The 11,260-nt window shown below is 42.5% G+C and overlaps 1 protein-coding gene across 1 annotated transcript in view; it reads left to right on the top strand.

Annotated features, from left to right (window-relative positions):
- RUFY1 (RUN and FYVE domain containing 1) overlaps window positions 1–11,260 on the top strand; it is a 107,251-nt gene that overhangs the window by 14,932 nt on the left and 81,059 nt on the right. Inside the window, exons 2-3 of the mRNA XM_006874453.1 lie at window positions 3,037–3,210; window positions 6,088–6,205. Coding sequence (XP_006874515.1) covers window positions 3,037–3,210; window positions 6,088–6,205 — 292 coding nt within the window. The remainder of the gene's footprint in view (window positions 1–3,036; window positions 3,211–6,087; window positions 6,206–11,260) is intronic.

The following is an 11,260-nucleotide window of genomic DNA, read 5'->3' as shown; positions in this document are numbered from 1 at the left end:
TATATATATATATATGAATTATCAGTTTGTACAGATTTTAAAATGTAAAAATATTTATACCACTCTCATTCAATTAACCTACATTTCCCTATCCACAGTCATAATGAAATGTTTCAATCATTTTTCCTTGTGCAGAAGCTCTCCCCATAACTTGTTGGGTTTTGCAGAATTTAGAATTTTTAACCCAGGTTATCTCAAAAATTTACTGAATGCCTTTATTGCAGATTCAGTCACAATGTTATTATTTTAGATTTCACATATATATACTATGCCCTTCTTAACTATTTATTGTTGTTACTAAGTGCCGTCAAGTCTGTTCCGCCTCATAGCAACTCTGTATAGAGTTTCCAAAGAGCGGCTGGTGGGTTTGAACAGCCACCTAGCTGTTCAAACAGACCTTGCAGTCCAGTGCTTATCCTACAGTGCCACACTAGGACCGTTTTTGGTGTTGTTGGTGTTAAGTGCCATCAGGTTGGTTCTGACTTATGTAGGATTTCTGAGGAGCAGCTGGTAAATTTGAACCACCGACCTTGCAATTCAAGCAGACTTGTGGTCCAGTGCTTATCAATTGTTGTTGTGTTGTTAAATGCCATTAAGTCAGTTCCAATCCATAGCGACCTTGCATAGGGTTTCTAAGGAGCAGCTGGTGAGCTTGAACTGCTGACCTTATGGTTCAAAACAAGTTTGCAGTCCAGCGCATTAACCCACAGCACCACACCACGATTCCTAGTACAGCACCATTTGTTGTTAAGTGCCATCGAGTCGATTCCGACCCATAGCAACCCGTGTATAGGTTTCCAAGGATCAGCTGGTGAGCTTGAACCACCAACCTTGCAGTTCAAACAACTTTGCAGTCTAACGTATTAGCGCACAAGCGCCACACCAGGACTCCAGTACAGCACCATGGTGGTGGCGGTTATGTGCCGTGGAGTCGGTTCCAACTCACAGCGACCCTGCACAGGGTTTCCGAGGCTGTAAATCTTTACGGGACCAGAAAGCCTCTTCTTTCTCCTGCAAAACAGCTGGTAGTTTCGAACTACTGACCTTGCGGCTCGCAGCCCGATTCGTAACCACTACGTTACCAGATCTACGTGTACAGCACCATAAGTGCCATTAAGTAATCCCCATGAAATCAAACAAGTAGTGTGGCGCTTAAGCATCAGCACAGGACTTCGAAACACAAGGTTGGCAGTTCAAACCCACCAGTTGTTCCTTGGAAACACGACATAGGGTCACTGAGTCAGAACCAATTCGATGGTATTTAAAAAGAAGCAACGGATCAATAAGACAAAGGCAAACAATTCTACAAGAAAGTGGCCAAGAGATTTAACAGGCAATTCATAGAAGAAAAAGAAGACACTAAGCAGGAGCTCTGGTAGCGTAGTGGTTACGAATCGGGCTGCGAACCTTAAGGTTAGCGGTTCGAAACTACCAGCTGTTCCGCGGGAGAAAGATGAGGCTTTCTACTCCCGTAAAGATTTACACCCTCGGAAACCCTGTACAGGGTCGCTATGGGTCGGAACTGACTCGACGGCACTTAACAACAACAACAAGCAGGTTAAGAAGTGCTGATGGCTCTGTAGGATAAGCACGGAACTGTTAACCCCAAGGGCAGCAGTTCAAACCCATCATCCACTCTGGGTGACTTTCTGCTCCCAGAAAGATTTACAGCTTCCAAATCCTAACAACATAAATTTTGCTGTTCAAGTGTCATTGAGTCAGTTCTGACTCATAGCGACCCAGTAGGGTTTCCAAGAGTGGCTGGTGAGTTTGAACCGCCGTCCTGTGCTTGACCCCACAGCACCACACCAGAACTTCGTAGTCATCAGATAACTGCAAACTAAAACAACATCCATCTAATTGGCATCCAGTAGTTTAGATTCAAAGTTGGTGCAGCTGGGAAGAAAGGCGCACCAGACCCCCCAGGGAGGGTTCCCGCTTCACACCTGGGATTCGTTTGTAGTGGAAATCCTTCATTTCTAGAATGACAGCATCCTGGGCTTGAGGGAATGTTTAATAAGTGCTTGTCGTGGGTATCCAATATTGATTGTAGACTTTACTCTTGAAACACAGCGACAAGACTAATGGAATTGAATTGCATAATGCTAATTAAGGAGCTCTGGTAGCATAGTGGTTACGAATTGGGCTGCGAACCTCAAAGTCCGCAGTTCAAAACTACCAGCTGTTCCGCGGAAGAAAGATGAGGCTTTCTAAAAGCTCCCGTTCGGAAACCCTGTACAGGGTCGCTATGAGTCGGGACCGACTCCACGGCACAATTGTTGGGGAAAGGTGGGTGGCAGTGAGAATGCGACCCTAGAACTATGGAGCAGATGCTACCCTGAAAGCGCCTGGCTGGGGGACGGTCTCGCAAAAGAGCAGGTTTTGGAAGCCGCCCCCATCCTGGCCTTCTATGGTCGCCGACCGGAGTTGTGGTGTGGCACTGTGAGTTAATGCACTGGACTGCAAAGTCGGTTTGAACCGTAAGGTCGGCACCAGCTCGTCCGGGAACCCTATACTGGGTTGCTATGTGTCGGAACCTAGTCATCGGCACTTAACAACAATTGCCTACCCGGCAGAGACCATAAAATGGCGCCCACAATCTGTAGGCGTGGCCTCGAGGTGGATTTGTCCAATAGAAACGATTAGAGGCGGTGCACTTTCCCCCAAATGCCTTCTAAATTGGGGCAGGATTTCTGAGGTTTGCACCCTTGCATTGGTCAAAAAAAGAATAACCGGGTTGTCAGAGAGGCCAATTGGAATGAGTCTTGGTAGAGTCGTTTCCTTAGCAACGCGCGGAGTCACCCGAGAGGCCTCTAGTGGGGGAAATCCGGTTGCTCAATTCTGACCCTAGCTAGCCACAGGAGGACTAGGTGAGACTGTGTTCCACAGAGATGGGTGACTAGTTAGTTGAATGCAAACGCCCGTGATCCGCCCACCGGCACGTCCGTGCCCCAAACAGCCTGTATTCCCCTCCCTCTACTTTTCTCCCCTATCACGCTGTCCCGTAACGAAGCTGCCGCTGCTTTTGCCCCACAGCTGCCAAGTGCCAGATGATGGAGGAGCGTGCCAACCTGATGCACATGATGAAGCTCAGCATCAAGGTTCTGCTCCAGTCTGCTCTGAGCCTGGGCCGAAGCCTGGACGCAGACCATGCCCCCTTGCAGCAGTTTTTTGTAGTGATGGAGCACTGCCTCAAACACGGGCTGAAAGGTGAGGCTGAGGGGACGCTGGGGAGGGTGGAAGTATGGGCTAGGTGTTTGTTCAGCATTTACTCATTGATGCCAAATACCGTTCTGGGTGCTGGGATGACAGCAATGTACAAAGCAGATAGGTCTCAGCCTTCGAAAAGCAGCGCTGACAAATAGAAATAACCATACAAGCTACTTCTGCTACGTGTGCAACTTTAAATTTTCTAGTAGCCACATTTTTTCAAAGGTACAAAGCAGATGAAATTAATGCTAACAATATATTTAATGCAATATGAGGGGGCTTCAAAAAGTTCATTTAAAAACTTCCATTATCGGGCAGTATACAATAAGGGAGGTTGGCAGAAAAATGGTGAAGGCAAGGAAAGACAGGGAGAAGAGTGCAAGAGCTAAAGGGAACAAAGGCAAATAAAATACTGTTATATACACAATAATAGTGACCTACAGATAGATACATGGATAGGTACACAGGCTGAACTGGTGTGGGAAGGAGAGTGAGAATATACCCACAAATATGTAAAAAGTTGGCAGAAAATATTTGTACATGGGTATTTACCTTTGTTGCAAACATATCCATGAATATGGAGAAGCATACAGGGGACGAAGTTATGAAAACTTTTTGGATATTGCCAGACACCTTGAGTTACTAGGCCTAGAGACTCAGGACCATAGTCTCAGGGGACACCAAGGTCAATTGGCATACCATAGCCCACAAACATAATATTCCTCATCCTACTTTGGTGAGTAATGACTGGGATTTTAAAAGTTCATAAGCGGCCATGTAATGTATAACTGGTCTCTCCCTGTCTGGTGGAAAGAAAAGTGATAAAATATTGAAGATAACCTGAAAACAATTAGTCAAAGGACTAATCACATAAATATCCATCTCCACAATTCTGAGACCAGAAAGATAGATAGTACCCAGCTACCACAACCAGCTACTCTAAAAGGGATCACCTTAGAAGGTTCTAGATAGAGTGAGAGAAAATATGGAGCAAAACTCAAAATCATTAACAAGACCAGGTTTACTAGTCAGATAGAGATTGATGGAGCCCCAAGACTGTAGCCCTTGGTCACCTTTCAGGTCTGGAATTGAACTCACCCCTGTGGCTCAATTTTCAGCCAAGGTATATAGGCGGGACCGCAACACTAGTGAGGTACACGCACCATAGAATTGTCAGTCATTGGAGATCACAGGATTTAGCTAAGGACACAATTCAGAAGGGTAGGGAAGAAGGAGAGTGGAAATGAGAATGTGTCCAGTGAGGAAGTGGGGTAAATGACGTGCCATTGAGGGGGTTAAAATCGAGATGAAGAGAAGTATACACTTTGTTGAAGTAAAACTGATGCTCTGCTTTGTAAACCTTCACTCAATTTACAATAAAACGTTAAAAAATTCCATTATCTTTTCATTCCATTTTCCCACAAACTTTTTGAAGTTCCTTCATATATCCAAGTAGCATTTTGACACATAATCCATATTAAAAAAGAAAAAAAAAAAAACTGTATTAATATAATGTTTTACATTCTTTTTTACACTAAGTCCTAAAATATTTTCAATTAACAGTACAATCCCAATGTAGTTTCTCAATTGTACTGGCCACATTTCAAGTATACGTGTGGCTAGTGACTACCTTATGGGACAGCGCCATTCTGAAGGAAGAGACAATAGATGGAGAAACAGACGATTTCAAAATGCTGTAAATTGATGGAAGCAAAATGGCTAATGGTAGAGAACCAAGGAAGGAACCTTTAAGCTAGGATGGGAGGGAAGGTCTTTCTGGGGAGGTGAAATGTGAATTGAGACTCAGAGAGAAGGAGCCTGCCACACAAGTCCTTGAAACAAGGTCATTCCTAAAAAAAGAGAAAAGTGCAGAGGTCCTTGAGCAGGACCACCCTTGGTTTGTGTAAACCAAAATTCACCAAAATCATAGTGGTCGAGTCTATTCCAACATACAGTGATCCTGTAGGACAGAGTAGGACTGCCCTATAGAGTTTCCAACTGCCACATCTTTCTTCCACTGGTGGGTTCAAATTTCTGAGCTTTTGGTTACCAGCCAAGTGCTTAATCATTGTACCACCAGGGCTCCTTGGTTTGAGGACGACACCAAGAAACTAAGATAGCTGAGAGAGAGTGAAAGACAGTGACATAAGAGAAGTTGAACCATGGCAGTCTACAGACCACAGTGAGGAGGTAGATTTTTTTCTGAGTGTATTTTGAGGGTTTTAAACAAAGGAGAAATGTGACCTGACATAATTTCCAAAGAACTTTCTGCTGTGTAGAGAATAAGGGTTGGAAGATGACAGTATTAGGGACAAGGAGACCAATTAGATTATTGTAGCAGATGCTAGTGATGATTTGAAGAAATCAACATGGGTTTTGTGTCAAATTGGAGGGAAAAGGAGTCTCTGTATGGCACAAACAGTCAAGCACTCGAAAAGTTGATGGTTCTAACCCATCCAGAGGAACCTCAGATGAAAGGCCTGACCATCTGCTTCTGAAAGGTCACAGCCTTAAAAACGTTATGGAGTAGGTCAGCTACAACAGTAGGTGTCACTGTGTGTCAAAATCAACTCACAGCAACTGGGGCTTTGTTTGTTTAGGAGAAAGAAAGGGGAAGGATTTCCAAGGTGTTCATGAGACACCTATTTTATTTCATGGGCAATACATACTTAACGCATAGTTGGTACAGCAGAGAAACCCTGTTGCCAGAGAAAAGGGAGAGCTAATTTATTACTTGACCTTCTACAATCCCCAAGACTAAACCAGGGTTAAGCAGTTGAGCTCTGTTGCTTTCACTTGGATTTTGAAGAGACTGTGGGCCCCTGAAGAAATTCTGCAACCAGTTCTTATGAATAACACTTTGTTTCCTCTTTTTAGTTAAGAAGAGTTTCATTGGTCAAAATAAATCTTTCTTTGGTCCTTTGGAACTGGTGGAGAAACTGTGTCCAGAAGCATCAGATATAGCCACTAGTGTCAAAAATCTGCCAGAATTAAAGTGAGTGCTGTTTGGAAAAATTCCCTGTATTTACTCTGTTCTCAATTCCTTGCTGTTGTAACATTTTCTAATTTAAAGCAAATTGTAGCATGAAATACATCCTACTTAGACTTTAGTCTCAGCTCTGTTGTTCAGTACCCACATGATCTTGAGCAAGATTTGCCCCTCTCTGGGCCTTGAGTTCCTTTTCTTTAAAAAGGGAACAGTGATTCCTGTTTGCCACACAGGACTATTCTGTGGGTCAAATAAGCTGAAAAGGTGGTGAAAACCAAAGAGTAGTGAAAGGAGTAAAAAGAGTCATTGTTATACTCCTGAAATCTCTGCTCCGGATATCTTCTGGGCAGTTTTCTAAACAGTACACTTAAGACCTAATTGTAGATTCTAAAACAAGTGGCATTTGTGACTAGACTGGGACTAATGAGTCATTTGCCATGTCTGATTTTGCCCTTGGGACTCTGTTGCATAGTCTCAAAATTTAGAACTGGATAACACACAAATAAGACGTCATCATGGAATCTGGCATTTAGAAGGGGCCCTAGAGAGTCTTGAAGCCATGTGTAAACCCTTTCAGACTCCCACAGGAAACTTGACTTTTGAGCCTTTGGTTACCCTTTTCTTATGTTGTTGTTGTTAAGTGCCGTCAAGTCAGTTCCAACTCGTAGCTATATAGGGTTTCTGAGGAGCAGCTGGTGGGTTTGAACTGCCAACCTTGTGGTTTGAAGTCCAGTGCTGATCCTACAGCGCCACACCAGGAGTCCAATGGAGCCAGTCTATTCTGTTTCCCTGTAACAATAGCCAATACCATTTATTAAGGGCCACTATGTACCCAGCATTAGGTTAAGGACATTAATTTTTGCTAAATCATTTAATACTCTCCAGTCTCTTTGGATACCTATTGGTATACCCTTTTACAAGTGTGGAAACTGAGGCTTAGAATGATTGAGTTACTAGCAACCTTCCCTGGTCCCTTAGCAAATGAATGGTGAAGCCAGAAAGAGAACACAGGTCTGTTGGACTCTCAAACCCATGCATTCTTGTGAAGATGGAATGTAAACCTTCAGGCCTGTCCCTAGTTCAGCCCTTAGGTCACACCAGATCAATTTCAAGTCTTTTGCATATGACACCCTCTCAAATATGTATTAGTGACCTTTATCATGAGCCCCGCACTCCAGTCTTCTTCCCTCTTTCTTGTCTTGTTCTTCTTATGGCATGATTTCCAGTTGCTTTTTTGTCCAGCTCACTCCCTCAAAAGTAAAACCCCTAGACAGGATGCCCAGTGTTTCCTGGTGTGTTCTTGGAGCAGGACTAGGCCTCCCCCGGTAATTTATTTATTCACAGGAGACCATTGTGAATAAATAAATCTTATTGTAATTCAAAGAGTCCTGGTAGCATAGTGGGTTAGCCACTGGGCTGCTAACTGTAAGGTCAGTAGTTCGAGTCTCCCAGTTGCTCCATGGGAGAAAGTTGACACTTCTGCTCCCGTAAAGGTTTATAGCCTCAGAAACCCTATACTGGATGGCTCTGAGTCAGAACCAGCTTGACAGCACCTCAGCACCACCACCATTATGTTAACTCAGGATTTCTAATCAACTAATCCCCTCTCATCTGTTTCCTCATTAATCTCTTAGATGGTAAACAGGTGACAAGCTTAAATAGAGTCAGTCCTCCTGGTGTCTGCCAAGTAATTCCCTTCTCTTGACACCTCTGCTGGGGGCTGGGCAGAACTTCTACTGTTTCATTAAGTAGTAATAGAAACTACTAGATAGCTACAGTATTTTGGAAATTATGGCTAGTGGTTTTCGCATGGGAGGTGGGAGAAGTTGGTTTAGCTCAAAGCATTAGAAATTTGCAGAATGCATTTTGTAACCTTGGAAGTATCTTTCTAGAGTTTAATTCCCTTGTCTGAGATAAAAATATCTTTTATACAATTTTTCAACATTTTCAAGTCATGGCTTATTACTGAATATTGTCACTTAAACCCAAACAAGTTTTCTCTTTCTCTTTTTTGAAAATTAAAAATAAACTTTCTTATGCCCTAATTCTTAATTGGGAAATAATAAACAAAAAAAAAGATGAAAGAGTAAAACTTTCATTGTCCTATTACTGAGAAAAGAAACCAAGACCTGATATTAGTATCTTGGTCAGTATCCTTCTAGATACTCTCACTGCATATTCAGGCAGATAGATAGATAGCATTTTGTACTTTTATTGTATTCTCCCTTCTGGTGGCATCATATCGCTCTGGATCTACCTTTGACCTAACAATTCTATATCTAGGTGTTTTAGCTTATAGGTGTAACACATGCAAAATCACACATGTACAGTTATTTATTGTAGCATTATTTGTAACAGCAGGATATTAAAGAACCAGTTTAATAAATTAATTGTACATTCTTATGAAACATTTTGCAGCATTTTAAAAAATTGAAGTTCTGTTTACTGCTAATGAAAAATATGATCTAGATATTCATATTGAAATAAGGAAGTTGGGGAACAGCATGTATAATACTGTTTTTATAAAAAGGGCCAAGAACTAATACTTCAGATTGATAAATGTTTTCATATGCATAAAAACATTGTGGCAGTGTGTCTTAGATATCTGTGCTGCTATAACAGAAATACCGTAAATAAGAATTTAACAACCGGACAGTTTATAATTGTTGTTATTGTTAAGTGCTGTCGAGTCAGTTCCGACCCATAGCGACTCTGAACAGGGTTTCTGAGGCTGTAAATATTTATGGGAGCAGAAAGGCTCATCTTTCTCGCGCGGAGCAGCTGGTAGTTTTGAACTGCTGACCTTACAGTTTGCAGCCCGATTTGTAACCACTATGCTACCAGAGCTCCTTAGTTTATCATTAGGAGGCTTAAAGTTTATCATTAGGCTCAAAGTCTGAATTCAGGATGCTGGCTCTAGAAGAAGGCTTTCTCTCTCTGTCACTTCTGGAAGAATGTCCTTGTCCCTTTGAGCTTTTGCTCCTGAGTGATCTCTATGTGGCTTGGTAACTCTTTTCCCTTCTCCACTAGCTCTATTGTTTGTTTAATCTCTTTTATATCTCAAAAGATAATGACTTAAAACATACCCTACTCGAATTTCGCAAATGGAGTAAAGCCCTCAGGAACTACATTTGCTGATGGGGCACAACTTAAAAAAGAGGAAGACCCCCAACGAGATGGACCAGCAAAGTGGCACAATCAGTGGGCTCAAGCATGGCAACAATTGTGAAGTTGGCCCGGGACTGGGCAGTGTTTCATTCTGTTGTGCATAGGATTGCTATGAGCCAGTAGCTACTCAATGGGACATAACTACAACACTAATCCTGTCTCATTAACATAACAAAAATGGCAACTCATTCCCAACTGGTTGTTACAGGTATGGAGTTGCTTCCAATTCATAGCAACCCTGTATAGAGTTCCTGAGGAGTGGCCTGTTGTTGTTGTTAAGTGCCGTCGAGTCGGTTCCGACCCATAGCGACCCTGTACAGGGTTTCCGAGGGTGTAAATCTTTATGGGAGTAGAAAGCCTCATCTTTCTCCCGCGGAGCGACTGGTAGTTTCGAACCGCTGACCTTAAGGTTCGCAGCCCGATTCGTAACCCTTGAAATGCTAACCTTTCAGTTCATGCCAACCGTGCAGCCCAGTACATTAACATGCAGTGCCACACCAGGTTAGAAATTACAACACAAATATTTAGGGGACACAATTCAATCCATACATACGTCGCAATGTTGTTGTTGTTATGTGCCGTGGAGTCGGTTCCAACCCATAGCAACCCTGTACAGGGTTTCCGAGGCTGTAAATCTTTATGGGAGCAGAACGCCTCATCTTTCTCCCGCGGAACAGCTGGTAGTTTCGAACTGCTGGCCCTGAGGCTAGCAGCCCGATTCGTAACTGCTACGCTACCAGAGCACCATAGATACCAAAAAAACAGTTTCTTACTGTATGAAAAATAAAGAACTGGAAAGCGGAGGGACAGAGTAAAGAGGGAAACTTACAACTGTGTGCTTTTTCATCCTGTCTGGTTTTTGAACCAAGTGAAGGTATTACTGCCTATTCAAAATGATAAAAATATGATTTAAGCTGTCTGTATACACTACAGCCCTTGTTTCATTTAACACTAAATTTTAACCTCCTTGCATATGAAATACTCATCGACAGCATCACTTTTTAAATAGCCAAAGAGTATAATGGAAAGTAGTTGTAGGGCAGATTTGTTTAACCCCTGCTTTGGGGCTCTGTGGTTCTATTCCCAGGTACATACCCCTGTATATTCAAAATTATTTCCTGAGGCTGTGTCTCCTGATGTAGAATTTTGATAACCCATTGTCATAAATTGCCCTCTAAGAAAGCTGTGCCTATCCATTACCCACCAGCAGCTCGGGTCAGTGTTGTCTTTCACATCTAGTATCTATGTTTTCCTACTTCCTTTTCTCTTTACTGTGGGGTAGCATTGTTCATTTGGAGGGTGGGGTGCATTCCAAAGCCATTTGTGAATGGGGTAACCCTATGAGCCTGACTTCTGAAGTGACCAAAGTGTGTTCTGACCCTGTACAAGGACCTCTGGACTTGACAGCATCTTCTCATAAAGATTATTATTGACACCATTACCTTTAAGGCTTTCTTGAATGCTAAAAATGCTACCGAATTTTTTTCTTAACAACAACAAGCAATTTTAGTTCTACAATTGAAAGACTGGGTTTTATTCCCCTTAAAAGCAGAAAGCCTTTTTCAAAATTACATCTTTGAGCTAACGACTATGAAATATTATAAAACATTAACACTTTAACAAGCACCATGTTCTATATTAGTCTTTTGAATATGCTCAAATTGTATTTGTTTCAGGTCAGATTTTTGTGGCTTAAGGTTTTTTTTTTTTCCTTTTATATTGTTGTTGTTGTTGCTATGCCGTCGAGTCGGTTCCGACCCATAGCGACCCTGTACAGGGTTTCCGAGGCTGTAAATCTTAACGGGAGCAGAACGCCTCATCTTTCTTCCGTGGAACAGCTGGTAGTTTCGAACTGCTGGCCTTAAGGTTCGCAGCCCGATTCGTAACCACTAT

This window comes from Chrysochloris asiatica, unplaced genomic scaffold (genome assembly GCF_000296735.1).
Source record: "Chrysochloris asiatica unplaced genomic scaffold, ChrAsi1.0 scaffold00279, whole genome shotgun sequence".
NCBI lineage: Eukaryota > Metazoa > Chordata > Mammalia > Afrosoricida > Chrysochloridae > Chrysochloris > Chrysochloris asiatica.
The sequence above is the reverse complement of the archived record's forward strand: the minus strand, read 5'-3'. Positions and strand labels throughout refer to the sequence as shown.